At 42.1% G+C, this 17,828-nt stretch overlaps 1 protein-coding gene across 1 annotated transcript; it reads right to left on the bottom strand.

Moving 5' to 3' along the window:
• Positions 1-4,744: 4,744 nt before the first annotated feature.
• On the bottom strand, positions 4,745-13,560 carry LOC309683616 (sulfotransferase 6B1-like; the record flags this gene model as incomplete). Its single annotated transcript, XM_082497932.1, has 6 exons — positions 4,745-4,863; positions 6,704-6,890; positions 7,911-8,005; positions 11,336-11,462; positions 12,425-12,609; positions 13,422-13,560. The coding sequence occupies 6 exons, from the start codon at positions 13,558-13,560 to the stop codon at positions 4,745-4,747; spliced, it is 852 nt and encodes a 283-aa protein (XP_082354058.1).
• Positions 13,561-17,828: the final 4,268 nt, after the last annotated feature.

Genomic DNA, 17,828 nt, shown 5'->3' with positions numbered 1-17,828 from the left:
AGCGCATATTTGATTTCCAATGAAAGCCAAGAGATTTCAGGGGGGTTCAGGGCAACATTGCAGGCAGTGCGTGGCAACGTAGAGAACAGCAGTCTAACTGGATGTGTGCCAGAGATAGATGAGCTAGCTTTATATTGTATTTTGTTCACCTGCCAATGAAGTCCTGCTGTACCTTTTTGGTGGTTGTTTTGTTGTGTTTTTTTTTTTTTTTATTGTAATGCAGGTAAGTTCCTAATTTGACCAGTAGGCAATGCTGTAGACTGATTAATTTCTCATCCCTCTTAAGTAGCTAGGCAACCAACTGCAGTTTGAACAGCACAGTGATACCTACCTGGCTGTTGGATTAGGTCTAAATAGTTTAACCAAGGTCACAAATGACAGAGAACAACAAACCACAGTTATCCTTTGTTTTAGTGAAAGGCCTTGTGGGCAGAAAAGGAAAATCTGCTTTTATTACTCCTAAGTGTCAATATTTGCTTACACGTGAATGCCATCATCTGTCCCGTCATCCTGTTTCTACTGTGGCTGCTAGTAGATTCACAGTGACGCGGATTGATCATTCCCAGGTATGTCCTTGCAGTCACTGGCAGTCAGAAGTGAAGGACTTCATAAGCAGGCTGTGCATTAGCACTGTCCCTCTGTACCCAGAGACAGTCCTGCTCCTCTCAAACCTGTGTCTGATTCCCTTCAGAGTCTGCTTCTGCTTTGGAGCCCTGCAGCATCCTGTGAAAATGAAAGCCCAATTTTTGTGCAGAGCTTTGCAGTTAAAACACTGCGGTCAATAGATGTCAGTGAAGAACAAACATTTCTGTTCCTTTTGGAGGCGGTGCTGCGTCCCTTTTTACTGACAGAAAGCCTGGATGGCTGCAGAGCCCACACCAGAGTGGACGTGTCTCTGGTGCCGTGGGATTTTGGTCATTCCAAAGGTGGCTATTTCTCCATGTAGCATTGGCCTGCGGGACCAGTTTGGAAAGAGGCCGAAAGGAGGCATAGCAATATAATTTGTGGCTTAATGCTTTTTTGTTGCTGGGTTTTTTGCTCGAGCAGCTGTTTGAGTGCTCCTGCTCTCTCCCTGTTGGGGCCTTGAGGTGCCACTGCTCCTCTCCACTTGGCCAAGGAGAAGCTTCTTCCTCGGGAGCCCAGGAAGGGCAGTGTCTCACCCCACACACACACACCCGTCTTTCACTGTCCTTTCCTACAGTTTTTCCTCTGTGGTATGTGGGGCAGGTAAACCGATTCAGAAAAAGGGGAGGACTGTCTCCTGTCCAAGTTAATAGAGAAGCTGCTGCAAAACTGTCTCTCATGGTTTCTGGCCCCGTGAAAGACAGTGGATTGTGGTCACCTGTTAGGCTGGAACCGGTAAAAAAGTGATATGCCACTCAGTCCTTTTCCCCCTTTCTGAACATGGTCCTTCAGTGCTCGCCTTCACCCCTGTGCTCAGTCCTTTGTGTCAGACTTGACTCCTCCTGTCCCACCCCACTGGGTCTTTGCAACAGGAGTGCCCTTCGCTCTTTGAGGTCTGTGACTGTCCTCTCTCATTGGCTGGTCATGAAACGAGCCCCACGGACATTCCCTGTGGTCCTCTACGTTTACTTTTCCAGCTGACAGATGGTTACAGGTAAACCCCTGTCTTGATCCCCTGAGCACCTCTGCTCTGCTTAGACCTAGTGCAGAAACCTACCAGTTGATCTCCTGCCCCAAGCCTTCTCTATTTTCTAGTGACTTGTGGCTTCAAAGAATACCAGAACTGGCTCAGATTCCTTCCCCGCCTGCTCTTCCCCCCTCACTTCTCCAGACTCACTTGCATCTTCTACAAAGCCTTCCTGAAGCTATTTAGAGAGATATTTTTTTTTTTTCACCAGTCATTGGTTTCCTCCAAGAAACTGCTTTAGGCATCGAACTCATTGTATCAGAACTAACATGACCTGAAGTCAGGTTGCTAGGATGTTTACCTGAGCACCTGTACTTCTCTGAGAGCTACTTTAGAAAATAGTTGTGTGACATTTTCAGGGAAAAGGTCCTTGAAGCGAGGCCTGGGGTTCACTTGTTCTTCTCACAATAGTTCTCGCCTTCCAAATGCTCTTGCTCTCCTTTTCATCTGACCCAAAGGCCAGGTAAGCCTGGGTGGCAAGGAAAGCAGGCTAACTTCAGCAAGAGCAGGTGGAAGCCTAACGTCTCGGCTCTGATGGCATAAATGTTTAATGCTGTCCTCTCTAATTACGTCAATCTTGAGAAGAACGCTTACTCAGGAAGGTGGAATGTATTATCCAAATAAGAAAGCAGTATTGTAACCATTTACATGTTAATAGAGATTGCACAGGCCTTTGTTTCTTCCAAACCTAGTATTGCTGTGGTCTAGGTACATTTTGGACCAGTATTTTTATATTTTGTAGGGCTAAAATTTCTCTCTTTCCAAAAGTTTTAACTGCTGTAGAAAAAAGAAAGAAAAATGGAGAGGGGAAGAGACATTTTTACAACGTCTTACTATGGAAGTTTTGAAAATTTTTCAACATCTCCGTCACCTGCCAAAACAACTTGTGGAGCCAGACTGACAATTCTCTGAAAAATTCAGTTTGAATCCCCCTGCTACAGTCATAGGAAGGGGAGGGGGGAGTAGCAGCACAGTGGGGAGAGCAAGCGAAAAGAAGATGAAAGAAACAGTAGGCGTAGCAACTGCTGGGAGACCCTGCCTGCCAGCAGCTTCTGTCACATACCCCTATCCTTTAGCAAGAGTGCCCGGCCTCACTTTTTGGACCTCTGACGTAGGCAAGTTTTGCTACGCTGTCCGCAGCTGCCCTGGGCTGTGCCAATGCCCGAGATGGACCTGCTGCCCCGTAGTGTCACTAGCCGAAGCTGCTTTCTTTCTCCGGCTATTACTCACCGCCAACCAGTTGCTGCGCTCTACCTCAGGTGTGGCTGCATTGCGTAAAGCTTGAGTAAAGCTTTATTTGGAGATTAAAGGTGCCGTGTGAGTACAAAGTGTTACTGAGAGGCATTTTATTTTCAAAGTCTGCAGCGCAGCGCTGGAGGTCAGAGAACTGGCAAAACGCTCGCTGCCTTATATTCTAGTGCTATCCATCCCTTCTGCCAGTTCAGGACTGTGTGCTTTAACCTCCTCATTGATCCACGTGACATGTCCTCACCCTGTGCCTTCACACACAGTTTCATATTGTGAATGTACATATAAATGCTGCTTACGGCAGTCTTCTTAACGCAGTTAATAAACTTTGTTTGCCCAAGGGCCCTTTGGCTTTTTTCCATGCTCAAAGGGCTAGAAAAAATAAGTCTTTAAGTAAAATGTTTGAGTACCTTCATTTGCTGATCTCTTCTCATTTATTAATAGTGGAAGAACGACACCTGAAAGGAGGGCAGCAGTGGTTCGTGGCATTTTAGAGGGAGAGTGAGTGATTTTAATGTCAGAAGAGCAAAGCAACACAAACAAACTGCTGGTTTCCAAACGGGTCGTTTGCATAAAATAGTCCTCAGGGCGGCATCTCCCGTAAATTGCGTTGAATTGGTAAATGGCAAGGGACTGCAGTCAAACAGGCTTTTCTCTCACTGATTTCTTCAGCGTGTGACTTCTGTATCATTAGTGCAGGTGCAAAATTGGTAGGTATTGATGACAGGTTGCACAAGCAAGGTGTGAAACGAAAGGGCTGTGTGGCAAGTGTGTGGTTGGAGAGAGCATCAGTGTTCACTGTAAATAAGGCCATACCTCAGCTTTTGAGAAACCATGGTTGGGGAGAACTAGTCTGGGGAAGAGGAGTCCTTAATGCTTAAAAGCAAATCAAAGGTGAGGACAGAAAATGCATCACAGAATAAATCAGAAGAAAAATCTTCACTGGGTACTTAGAACAGTCCCTCAGATTTGAACACAGACAGCTCTGGCCTGTGAGGGTTCAGATTAAACTGTTTCTGAGCAGCAGTTTCATTGCCACAGTGGAACTGTTGAGTTCTATTGCACAAGGACAGTGAAGTGAAATGGTTCTCATTGAAACACTGGAAACAAGCATTTTGCAGGAAGAAAGTAAAAAAAAAAAACACCCAAAAAACCCCAAACACATTTATAGTTGCTCAACATATAATGCAGAAATTTACATGGATTTATATCAATTCCATTTAAAACACAAACACTATACAGTACCTAACCCAGAAATAAGTTACATCAAAGAACTACATATTATAAAAAAAAAAAAAAAGAAAAGACATCTTATAAACAAACTTCACTTCAGATCTTCAAATGTACAGCCGCAATTTTCAAGTTCAGTATCAATAACAAAGTCCAATAAGATAGGCACTTTCCAAATCATGGTAGATCAGGGAGGGAGTCTGGGGGTCAAATCTTTGGTCATTTTCTTATGATGTGTTTTTAGACTTTTTGTATATTTAGATTCTTGTGGATTTGTTTTTGTTTTTTTCTTAACATCTTAGGTAAAATTCCTAAATCAAATTTGAGAAGTCCATTCGTATCCTTGCTAGAGCAAAAAAATAAATACATGTTGAAGTAGATTTGGTTGTAGAAAAATGGGTCTGACACCTGACTCTGTAAAACCATATACATCTACCCGCTGAAAGCTGAGTCCAGCTCTCGCATTGTGTCAGAATTTTCCTGTCCTCCAAATCTCATGTTTACAGTCCTTTCTATTGGGAGGATTGTAAACTGAACAGGAACTCCCACTCAGAATTTCCCACCCATTGCTCTCTCTGTATTTGTTGATAACTGGGTATTGTTCTTCACGTGGAATCAAAATTCATAGGTGAGACTTTTCGCCATTTTGCTGAGTTTCATTTTCTCATTAAATATCTCCTCAAACCTTCGATTCTGTTTTGGAGTGAAATGGTTCTTCCAATCACCAACAGCGCCTAGGAGAGCAGGAGCAGAAAGAGAACAGTGAGGCTAGCAATATATAGTGCAGAAAATGATTGAAAGGCGTCCCAGTTTTGTTAATGTTGCAGTTGGCACAAGTTATTAATATATTATTAACCATAGCCTCTGCAGTAGGTCATGATCATGAGTAATTGTTTTATTGGTCTGGTGAGACTGATGGAAGCAGCTGATTCATCGTCCATAAAGGCTGTTAAACCCTCAGCCTCAGACTTGGTTAGTGCCAACAATGCTAAGTGGTATGTGAAGAGCAGTGGGTTTCCTAGATGGAATTAGAACTCCTGGTCATCTCAGCAGAGAGGCTACTTGCCACACCTTAGATATACGCAGTTAAAGGTCTCCATCTGAGCTCTTTCATAGTCAGTAGAGGTACTGGTTACTTCCTGGCTGAACCCATCTCATACTAGTCAACATCTACAACTCATCAGATGAATGGTGCCCCAAAAGCAGCCATATTGACTCCATTGACTAAAGGCAACTCCAAAAAAAGGAGCCCAGAGTGACCCGATGGATGAATCCCATCCTCACTCCCGCTCCTAATCTCTCGGGCTTTCTACGGATGAGTTGTCCCACTAAAGTGGGCAGTTAACTACTTCTGGGTGACCATGCACACTCACAGTTCAATAAAGTGTTTCAACTGTTTGAGCAAACAGGAAATTGTTTTTTTTTTTTAAACTGTCATATTTTAATAAGGCAGTGCTTACGGTTTCCCCTCATGTGCATCCTCTAAAGATCCTGCATCCCAAAACTGCTGACTAAAGTAGCATTCCGGGCAGTAAGGACAAGAAAAGAGAGCCTGAAGAATAATATATACATATAAATCTTCTGTAAACTGGCTGAAACCAGCTAAAACTCAGGGGTTTGTATAGGAACTACTAGTGAAACTGTTGGGATTTCTCAGATTTTTCAACATGTTTTCGTCAAAGTTCACTGACTTAGAAAAGTATATCTGAGGGTTTTTTTGGGTTGGTTTTTACTGACATTGTATTTTGGCATTTGCTTCAGCTCATTGGTAAAAATATTCTGAATTAGCACAAGGTACTGTTTCCCTTTTTATTAACTGAAACAACTCTTAGTTTTAGACTCTCAGTTATAGTTCAAAAATTAACCAAGTAAAAATAATCAAAATCCATCTAAGCATGATGGTTGTGATTTACTTATTATCCAAATCAGAGGAAGGTTCTGAAATGTCAGGAGCAAGAAAACAGCTTCTGCATGTGTTTTAAAGTCACATGTGAGCTAAGATTTTACTGCGGATTCCAGCTTGGCCAAAGTCTGAAGGCTACCTGTGAGGCCATCAAGTGATTGAGTCATCCATTCTTTCAGTGTTGTCATTGTCAGCATATTCCTTTTTCAGGAACGTTTCCATAAGATAAGAGGTGGTATGGAGGGTAAAGGCTGCAAGCAGTCTGCTTCGGGAGGAATGTGCCTCCCTCTCTCTCATTCTAGTAAACTAGGTGACCTTCACAGGTGATACCAGAGGGGACACGTTGTAAAAGACTGTGGTGGTCAACTTTTAGATAAAAGAGGAAAGATAAAGAGTATTGCTTCGTGAACCTTTCCTTTTAGCTCAAAAGCTCCCACGGAGCCAAATTAGTCAGACTTGTTCAGACTCCTCTGTGCTTCTCTAGTATAAGTTTGCATTTGCAATCAGAGAACTTAGAAAGAAAGTAATTTTTAAGATGGCTTCAAATTGAAGGATCCTGTCTGCTTCCCAGAGCTGACCCAAAACATCACTACAGTGCAGGAAAGACCTGGACTGTGGCCCCTGGCTGGATTCCCACTCCTGCTGTGTTAAGCCCGGCCCAGGGAACTTACCTTTTCGGAAAATCAGCTTCCTGTTGGATGTCAGCGCACAAACGGTGTGACTGGGATCGCTGTTTTCCTTTTCTGTGTCACTTTTCATCTCTGAGAATGAGGACTTCTTGCAGATCTCTTGGATATCATTGTCACTGACATTTAAACCCAGGAACAGGCTAATTTTGCTTACAATCTTATGCAGATCCTGAGGTACAAGGAAAATAAAGCTTTTATATTTCTGAGCTGATTATCAGACTTTTCATTGATACGAAAAGGATCCTTTTTATTACATACCAGGTTTATCACACGTTTATTTGCTTTCAAGCAAAGCTAAACATGTCACTAGACTGTGTAGATGACAAGTACAGTAAACCCGATTCCCCTCTTAACCATACTCACAGAAATTAGTAAATGCAGAGTATGCATGTGATATCAAATACGGTTACATTGCCAATTTTACTCCTAGTTCAGGCAAAGTCTTCTCCTGTCTCTCAGAATTATTTCACTGGGAATAGAGAAGTACTCAAAGATCAGCTTCTGTATAAGCAGCTTATTTCATTGGAGGTACTATATCAAGAGATCCAACAAGTGACTCAGGATCCAAAATGGCTTGTTTATATTCCTTGTAGTGGATTTTTTTTTTTCCCCCCAAAAAATGAACAGAAGTATTTTAATAGAAACACTAGGAAGCATTTTCTATTCATGCTAAAATTCATTTGCTGAAAGCTAAGCAGTGTTGGTATTTGAGTGTTCTGCGTAGTAATTTCCTTTCATAGAAACTTTCTTCCTACCCTCCCAGCCTCTAATTTTCTTCTTTATTGGCAGCACAAGCCCTACTGGCCATGAGTAGTCCTGTTGTCTTACATCACTTTTTGAAAATTTCACCTGAAATGTCAGGCATAGCAGGTTCATGTGTGGCTCTTTCCATAGGACCATGAACAAGGAACTTAAAATTCTTCCTGTAGCCTGGGGAAAATTATGTAATATGTGTCCCACTCCTGCATCTATGATGAGATGCAACTCTCACAGGGTTTGATATGTATATAACTTGTGCAGTCAGAATTAGCTCACTGATGCAAGTTCCATGCAAATATAAAATTTGCCCAAAGACACACATTCACATTTTCCTTCTTTCTCCTTCTTCATTATAATTTGCTCTTTGATATTTTAATGATGTTAATTTACAAGTAAGGCATTCTAAAATAAGAGCAGAGAGCATATTTACCTTCTTCATGTCTTCATAGAACAAAAACAGGATGTTTTTTTCATTTTCATGTTCTTCCCAACTTAGGAAATGATCAAACCAGGATCCGCAGACAACTGAAAAGAAAGCCCATGTAAAAGAGATTCATGTAAACTTTATTCATAAATAACTCTGCCTGTATCTCACACATTTGGGGGAATGATCCCTTCTTAGCATGTACCCTGTATTCCTCTAAAACGGATTAAATTCTTTTTGTGAAGCCATTCAAACTTACACTCTAAAGAGGTTACCATTCTGTTAGAATTTGGTTTTGCATCAGAGAAGCAGATACTGTTCTGAGATACGATTCTGTCGTGGAAATAGGCTCCAAATCTAAGTCTTGTGGTCACAGCCAGAAATATGGTCACTTCACTAGGAAGTGCAATAAGGAGCCTGTTAAATGGAGCGAGCCATTGTTAGCTCTATTTGGTCCTAGCAGAGGGGAATCTATATTATTTTTAAAAGTCAAAGAAGAATTATGTAAAGAAGTTATTACGCAAATACCTCATTCAGGCAACAACACAGATAACTTACGGTTTTATAGTTGACTCATAGTACTTGTTTTGTCTGAACGCAACTTTTGCTGAACCATGGGAGGAGAGCTAAATTTCAGCTTTCTTTTAAAAAAGAAAATTCAGACCCTTCTGGTTGAAAGACAAGATGGACTGCATGGAAAGATGAGTTGAAAGACTCCCATAGGGCAATGAGAAGAAGCTTGGACAGAGCAATCACAGCCAGCATTCTCCAGAACTGTGACTTTGCTTTATAACTGCCCCTAGAAAAGTATAATTTTGTAACAGACATAATTTTGGTTGCAAACTTTGAGTTGTAATTAAGTTTTTTGCTGAACGTTCCAGTCTGTAGCTGCCTCCAGCACATAAAGCACTACCTGACTGCAAGGCATGTGAGCCCCGTGGTGTGCAATTAAACCCTGCTGTCCTGCTCAAATACACTGGGGTTGTGCTCAGCGATTGTGTAGAATAGACCCGTTGGCTTCAGAGGTAGAGCATACAGCCTCGGAGACTCCAGGGATAGCATCACAGTTGTCTCCATGTGTCCTCACCCTTGTTCTGAACCGAGATTAACTCTGCAAGAGTACTACAAAATCTGAATCAAGCAGAACAACCTTCATAAGTTTCTATTAGGAGCAAAAATGACAGGCTCTCTCTCTGCATCACCTCTTACATAAATTTCTGTTGTAACCAACATAGTTATCTTTTTATGCCATGCATGAGCACACAGAAAATAGAAGGTGCCTACTAATTTACAGACAAATGGGAGATGCTTTTAAAATTTAATATAATCCTTCCCCCCCCCCCCCCACTATTGTATGTTCAGAGTTGTTACTAAACAAGCCAAGATCCTGCAGACCACTGAAGCACGTGTCTTAAGGCAGCTCTGAACTAGGAACACAAGATCCGAGCCAAAGCCCACATAAGCCAATAGACAAATTGACTTTTGGAGCCCTGATGTAAGCCCATGATGACTGCAATGGCGCTATTCTTTCAAAGTTTTCAAGCTGATCTATTATTGCCGCTGTTATAGTCACTGTGACAATAACAGCAGTTAATAATTCACAGATGACACTAAGCTAGGTGGGCGTGTTGATGTGCTTGAGGGTAGGATGGCTCTGCAGAGGGATCTGGACAGACTGGACCGATGGGCCGAGGCCAATGGTATGAGGTTCAACAAAGCCAAGTGCCGGGTCCTGCACTTGGGTCACAACAACCCCATGCAGCGCTACAGGATTGGTGTGGGGTGGCTCAAAAGCTGCTCGGCAGAAAAGGACCCGGGGGTGTTGGTGCACGGCTGGCTGAATATAAGCCAGCAGCGTGCCCAGGTGGCCAAGAAGGCCAACAGCATCCTGGCCTGTATCAGGAATAGTGTGGTGAGCCGGACTAGGGAAGTGATCATCCCCCTGTACTCGGCCCTGGTGAGGCCCCACTGCGAGTACTGCGTTCAGTTTTGGGCCCCTCACCACAAGAAGGACCTTGAGGTGTTGGAGCGTGTCCAGAGAAGGGCTACAAAGCTGGTGAAGGGTCTGGAGAACAAGTCTTATGAGGAATGACCGAGGGAACTGGGGTTGTTTAGCCTGGGGAAAAGGAGGCTGAGGGGAGACCTTATCACCCTCTACAACTACCTGAAAGGAGGTTGTAGAGAGGTGGGGGCTGACCTCTTCTCCCTGGTGACAAGTGATAGGACGAGAGGAAATGGGTTCAAGTTATGTCAGGGGAGGTTTAGATTGGCTATTAAGAAAATTTTTTTCACTTATTAAACATTGGAATAGGCTGCCCAGGGAGGTGGTGGATTTGCCATCCCTGGAGGTGTTTAAAAAGAGGGTAGATGTGGTACTTGAGGACATGGCTTAGAAGTGGTTTTGTCAGGGCAGGTTAATGGTTGGACTTGATGATCTTAAAGGTCCCTTCCAACCTCAGCAATTCTGTGATTCTATGATTGTAAAGCAGGAACACGTCCTCAAAGGAGTAATAAAACACTAAAAATGGGAGTGCATAACTGGAACACGGTCCTGTTGTCTGATTCCATGCCGCCACGGCCACTCATAAAAAAAAAAAAAAAATAAAATCTCACTCTTGTCCTTGGTCTTTGGACCCTGCTACTAAGACAACATATCAGGCGGCGTGTGTGCAGGAAGGCTTTATAAAAGCATCTAGACTCCCTTTGAAGGGCCACCCAAGGCTGTCTTCAAGGTTGGAGAAGACACTACCCCTGCAAGCACAGCTCTCACTGCAGCACGGGGACAGTCTGCCCCATGCACCCCACTGCCCGCACTTCGGCATGGCAGTGAGCCACATAGAGCTGACCGAGCACCTTCAGAAGGAGTACCTGCCCCACCAGCCTGCTTGCCAAGGACAGGAGCTGGCTGCGGTGAGCCCAGCTGCCCTTACATCTGCTTGGGAGGAGCTGTGCGCACATACCTCCTTTATCACAGTATAAACATGAATTCTTGGAGGGAAGCAGTCTTTTATTGTGGTGCGCAAGACAAGGTTGGAAGTGTTTTAACACAGGCAAATCTGCATCAGAATCAACAAATTGTCAGGGGGTTGAGAGTGTTTGTGGGAAGAAATGAAACCAGTAACTTGGCTGTGAGGATATGCTTTTCAACAGATATGTCAAAGAACAGCAAAAACCTGCAAAGAGCAGTTGTGCTGAAATAATGCAGCCACTTATCAAAATGTCTCCTGTCTCTTGCAGGGCTGAAGATAGCATCCTGTGATTTGCTCTTGTTTAGTTTGGCATTAGAATTTATCCTGAAAAAAATCCCCGACTAAAGCCATATGAATAAGGAGTGCAATAAGGAGTTTTCACAAAGTTAACGTTTCTTAACTCTTTCTGTGCATAGCAAACTAACGTAAACTGCAAGGAGAAAACATAACATTTGTCCTTACCTTCTCCTTTTACAAACAAGTCAAAGAAAGCAGTCCAGGTGTCTACAGTGGGAAGGTTTGGGTTATCTCTGTAGTAATGGTACATGGACACTGCGGTGTCTTTTGGATTTCTGCAGATGTAGATCATCTGTAAATGAAGATGATACATTATTAATGATAATGTCCTTCCTTTATTTTAGAGGAGCTCTGTGTGCAAGTGTAGCATTTTCATAAGCAGTTTGCAGCGTGAAAACCCTTTCCTTTAGGATTCTTCTGTCGGTGACCACGCCATTAAAATAGAAGTGTGTTTGTCCCTGCTTAGGCAGAAGTCAGTAGCGGTTGGTAAACAATTCCACGTGGACAGAGGTGTGTTTGCTACAGCTGGGTAATGTTTATGGTTTATGAAAGAGGCCGTGTTCATTTTAACTCATGACTCACTATACTATCTCATATCTAACATATGAATCCATTTAACTAATTAACATTCACCTGACAGGTGCAAAACTTAAATGATGGGCTTTCATTCAAATTAGCCTTGTCCCAAAATTCTGGATCTGAGTAATCCTGAAATTCTGGTGCCCAGAGCTGATTTTTTGAAGACCTTCCACAGTAGCATGGGAGGAACCCAAAACTGTGATCTGAATCCGATTCCCATATTTCAATTCTCCTCTGTTTGCCCAACATCTCTTTGGGTCTTCGCAAAGCTTTGATAGGAGGGGCAGAATACTGTCACCCCCAGAACAGCCTACCAGTACCCGTAACTATTTTGTAGTTCTCCAGCCACTAGGAAACGGGGCCATGAGAACACACACACACCCATCCCTAATAATATATTTCAAATTGAAAGATATTGATGTTGTATTTTGTGTGATGCCTGGTATACAAATCCCCCCGTGGGAGCTGCGGGGCAGGAGCAGAAGAACCCAACCCCTAGCCCAAGTCCCTGTTTGCGCTGCCTTCAACTGCTGGTCAGCTGTGTCTCTAAAATTCACAGCAAACCACTTCTGGCAACTGTAAATCATTTCAAAATTATTAAGGAACAACAAGACAAAAATCAATTCCTAGTAGACACTTAACACGTCTTACAGCTTTTATATCTTTTTGCCTTACCTTGCATTTTTTATTCTTAAAATTTTCAGGTAGCATGTTGTAGTCTAAGTGTGTTGGGATGATCCTCTTTGATGAGAGTTTATTCAGTTCCTCCAGTTTGGAAATATCTCCAAATTCAATGGGAGATGTTAGTGTAACTTGAGTATCGTAAAGCTTTGTTATAACTCCTGCGAGCCAGTGAGTGCCTGCAGAAAAGGAATTTTAAGGAGAAAAAAAAAAAAAAAAAGGGAAAAAAGGAAAACATGTTACTGAGAAAATACGTGGAACATGCGTTTTGCATATGGAAACAGCTTGCCAGTGCACAAGTGATACTTCTAATCCCCCAGATTCAAGAAACTTTACATAACCAAATAACCCGTTCGCTCCAAATATATAAATACTGGAAAAATTATGGCTATGGCTGAAGTACAAAGTAACTCTGTGAGCAGCGTTAATATTGGTACCAAAACAATCTCATTAGACAAGCTGCTTGCCAGTTGAGAGGTGGTTGTATTATTTTTATCATTTAATTTAGAATAACCTGGGATTTTTTTTCCTCATACAGACTTGTGTCTGTATATTTAGAAAGTACTGATTGAGCTTCCTCTTTGGCGCGTGCTTCTGTGTGCTAGTGAGGTAGGGGGAGAGGGAATAAGAAATTAATACATCTACAGCCAAGAGCCATACAAATAACTCAATACAACTCTTGACTTGCCCATAATTGAATGTAGAAAATCCTCAGGAAAATCCTTCAAGTACAGATTTTGCTTACGAGAAATAAATATTTGTTTGCTTTCCAGTGTGAAAACACCTCAGATTATTTTCAAGTAAAGAATCAAAATTTAGACAAATGACCCATATTTTTTTGTAATTTGAACACTTACTGACAGAATAATATACTCACATACTCAAGCATCCTTCCCCGCTCACACACACACATTCCCCAACTACTTTAAGCAGAGAACATGAAACAAACAATTGAGACTTCTTGCAATGAACATATAAAAGTAGAACATACCAGATTTAGGATAGGAAACCAAAAGGACGTCATCTTCTCTAGCATCGAAAGTATCCAAGGATTTTAAAAGTTCTGGAGAAGACCTGGTGGTAAAGGGAATCCCCTTAAACATGTGAATGAGTTCTGCCTCATTGGACATGGTTGCTTAAGTCTTGGATTCCTGCAAATCAGATAACAGTCAAATGACAAGAGGATTTAAGAGCCACTTCTCAGTCAGATGGTTTGAAGTGACAAATTGAGACCAAGCAATACAAACCTCATGCTTATATACTTTGCTACACGCCATGGAGTCCTATCAGATATTGATTTTTCCAGGTAGTTGATAGAGTCAACTGAAATATTAGAGGAAATTTGATAAATAACTGAAATGCAGAGTCATGAAAACTGCATGCCATTTGTTATTTATTAGCTCTTCAGATAATGAGGTGATAGTAAAAATGCATTGATCAGGGAAAATTACAAGAATGAACATTATATGTCACCTTAAAGTAATATGATTATTCTGTACGTTATGCTTTGTTGGAAGCTGTTTTCGCTTCCAAGGAAAAAGCTACATCGTCAAATACTTTCAGGAATGCAAACCCAATGTAGTATTTTATGTGAATGAAATATTTTTCGTTACTTTTTACAAAATGTACAACAGCCTGAATTTTCAAAAGTGCAAATCGATGCCAAGTGCTTGAATTTTGTGATGTTAAGGAACTAGTTTTTGAACATTTTAGAATTTCTGCCTGAGGCATCTTAAAAACAGAGGCACAATCATTTTTTAAGCTGTCATACATCTCCATAAGAGGAGTGCAAACAACAAAAATCACAAATTTAAAATAGATATTTAACATTGGCTTGAATCTCGCATGTTTTACGACTAGAAGTGGTTGAACATTCTTAAATCTTTCCACAGAATAAGCAGATTTGTCAAAATAAGCATTGCTTGCAGGAAAAAGGCACCTCTTACTTAATTACCTGCTTGAAATGTATTTTTTGAAAAAATTTGAATCTGTGGAAATCATCGTCAGTTTTGCAAACTGATAGCTCCACTTTTGTTTAAAGTGACCTTAAGAGATGCGAATACATCACAGTAAAACAAATAGCTCAGTTTTGAATCAAAACATTTTGGAATGCTTGATATTTTCAATTTTCCTGTCAACGGCCACAAATTAATTTGCTCATTTTCACATTCTTTTCCTCAAACATCCAGTGGCTTCACTATTCTTTTCCAAAACCTCCTACGATATATTCAGCTGGGGCCCTTCAGTGTCTTCAACTGGAGAACTCGCATGCAAATCTTTTTTTAAAATAAAGCAGTCCTTTGGGAATTTCCCAAGTTTACCAGGGTCCCAGTTCTTGTTTTATTATTTATAATAACTTAAGCTTGGTCATGGGAGCTGACTACCAAATTCACCTCCCGTGACCCACGGTAAGAAGTTAATGATTAGAGTTGCCGTTCCAAGAAACAACTGAGCAGTCAAGATTACTCACAAGAAGTAAGGACAGCTACCAGCTTCTGTACTTTCTTCTTTCTAATTCAAACTCCAGAAACACCACCATAGAAAGACTGGTTTCCCCTCCCTCCTCCTCTTTTCTTCTCTTTATGGTACTGCCAGCCTACCAGTCAAAGAGAAATGAAATCAGCAAGCCTAGATCTTCTCACCTGTGTTGCCTCTAAAATTGCCCTTAAATCGCTATCACCTGCAAAAAGTTCCCTCAGTAAACTCCAAGTTCCAGTTATGCAGGGCCAGGTGGGGAGCGAAATAATGGAAAATATGCTCTGGAGAGATGTTCCCTATCACTAGGGCTGAGGGGAGACGGGGGAGTCTTTCCAGGAGGTGATCAAGAGCGTCAGTGAGGGTACGAGAAACACATGGATACTGATGCCCAGGTAGGAGTTGGGGGATCTCAGTGGTGAGGAGCTCAACATTTTTCTCTTGCTCCCAGTCTGAAAAGCTAAGCCATCGCGTCATATCTTAAGGTGTAAATTCTTAAAAATCTATCCTCTCTCAACAGGTTTCACTTTGGTTACTTCAGGTATACAAAGTATGTTTGGAGACATAAAGACATCTGTTTCTGTGGTATTCCGAGCACCTGTGTTAGTCTGAACACAGAGATTTCTAAGGTTTATTTTGCAGTCATCATTCCAGTCATACGCAATTAGCGCAAGCTAATAAAACTGTATTACCTTAACCTAGCAAAAATAATCTTATTGCAAAATGCGTTGCATATTTACCATGCCTTTTCCCTTTCATTTCTTCTTGCATTCCTATTATGTTTTGAGTCAGCACATTAGCCTAATCTAATCACTTGGACCTTAATTAATCTTTCACAAATGAAATGGCCAAGGTGTAAAACAGTAGCAATACACTAGCAAAGAAAATTCCCAGTCTCATAACTCATCTCAATTGCTTTTTATATCAGCTTCTCTTTTCAGCACACACGGTATTAATCCAGGGGAATCAAACTGACATTGCTCCTCCTCAAATGCTGCCTATACTAGGAAAATACAGCCCGCCCCTGCAAGGGTACCGAATCCTGAATTCCAATGACTTCAGGAAAAAAAAGAGAGTATTCAGCACCTTGCAGGAAAAAGTTATTATAAAACCTACGCTAACTCCATTAGCATAAAAAGTACGTTATCATAGCCACATGATACAAAGAGAGCACGGGTTTAAAAAATGCCACGCCAAGTCCTCCTTCCGACTTTAATTTTCTCCTTTATCGCTGTTACAACAGGGAACGTAGACTACAGCTGATGCATTTCGAACCGGCTGAACACAGGCACGGCAAGCTGCTGCTGTAGGGTTCCTGTATCCATTGCCTGGATCGCTGCCGCAGGCTCTGAGGAGCTTCTCCCAACAGCAGGTTGTCCTGCTCTCTGGCCCTGCTGTCAGCGCAGATGGAGTGCACGTTTTACCAACAGGTTTCGCAGATACTTGCTAGCAGAGAGCAATGTTAAACTTGGAATTTGGGGATTTCTCTGTGGCTTAAGGAAAATACAGCTTGGTAGCCGGACGCTGCATTCCTGGGCTGCTTCAGTCCAGCTCCTTCTGCCTCCGTGTCTGACTTATCTTCTCCCATCTATATCCTTGTCTGGGTGAGCGACTTCTTTCTGTTGCTTTAAATAACTCAAAAAAATTGACTGTTCTGTTCCTGCCTCTACCCTGCTACCTCCACTTCAGGCGCACCGTTCTCTGCTCGGTAAAAGACAATACCATTTACACCTCCTACAACTGAAGATTTCTCAACTGAGGCCAATCACAATACTGATCCCCTTCAAACACATCTCAGGCGGCACGTACTAAAAGAAATAGGGACATTGTGGAAAATACACAGATGACATCGTATGTGTTGGCTACATGAGTCAGAATTGGGATGTATATTCACAGGGTTCTGAATGTTTTTAGCCAGCCCTGTCAAACATCAAGTTTCTCATTTTTTGAAATGCCCTAAAGCTGTGAAATATTTCAGTCTTGTCATATTGACCAATGAATGGAAAGGTAAAACTGACACCGCCAGTCATAAGGTCGAATTCTCCACCAGATACACCAGTCACCTGAGATTAGTAGAAGTTACGTCCATAAAGATCGTCCCTGTGCATCTGTGTAAAATTTGTGCACAGGCTTGGCTACGGCAATGAAGGAGTGAAATCTTCCAAGACTATTTCAGCGCAGAATATCAAACGCAGCTCCTGTTACAAAGCCTGCAGGCCTGATCTCCAATACAGAGTTTTGGCCAGAAAATCCACTGTTACTGACAAGCTGTGTAATCCCTTCCACAGCTCCATCTTCTCTCCACGATGATCCCCAGGGTAATTTCTGTAGGGATCACCTCTGTCCATCCTTTGCGTTTCCATATTGCAGAATGCCATCTCTACTTATTTTAATGTTACAGCTGAAGTGTGTCTTTTAAGTTTATGGTCAATGACTACTTAATAGAGACTGCAAAATGTTAAATACAGCGTGAGTGCTCAGATTGATTGGGAAGTTAGGCCACCTCAGCGCATAGATGTTGACAGCTCAGGAACCTAACCCTGGGCTTCTATGCCGTTCTAAAAAACCCTCAGTTGCAGGGTGGATGTAGGGCTGTCCACAACACAACAAGACTCAGCTGAGCTGTAGTAACTGTCCCTTGGTGCAATGTGAGCTGGTCCCACCTGTCAGGTCGTGTGACTTAGCCCATACCGCTTCATTGAGATGGGCATTGCATTGCTTTACGCTTCCAACAGCAGTCCCCTACCTGGTAGGCTTCCTTGCAGTGCCTGTACTCTTGCAGAGAAGCCTTCCTTCATTGTCTCACAGTTCAACACTAATCAAGTACTGTGATTTAACAAGTGGTTTCAGAAGTCTGTGATTCTGTAGGCGTTGCTGTCTTTAGCAGCTATTCCCACATTTAGGTACACTGTGAAGGAAGTCA

Source organism: Vanellus vanellus (genome assembly GCF_965231255.1).
Source record: "Vanellus vanellus genome assembly, chromosome: 1".
NCBI lineage: Eukaryota > Metazoa > Chordata > Aves > Charadriiformes > Charadriidae > Vanellus > Vanellus vanellus.
Note: the sequence above shows the minus strand (reverse complement) of the source record. Positions and strands in the feature narration are given on the sequence as shown.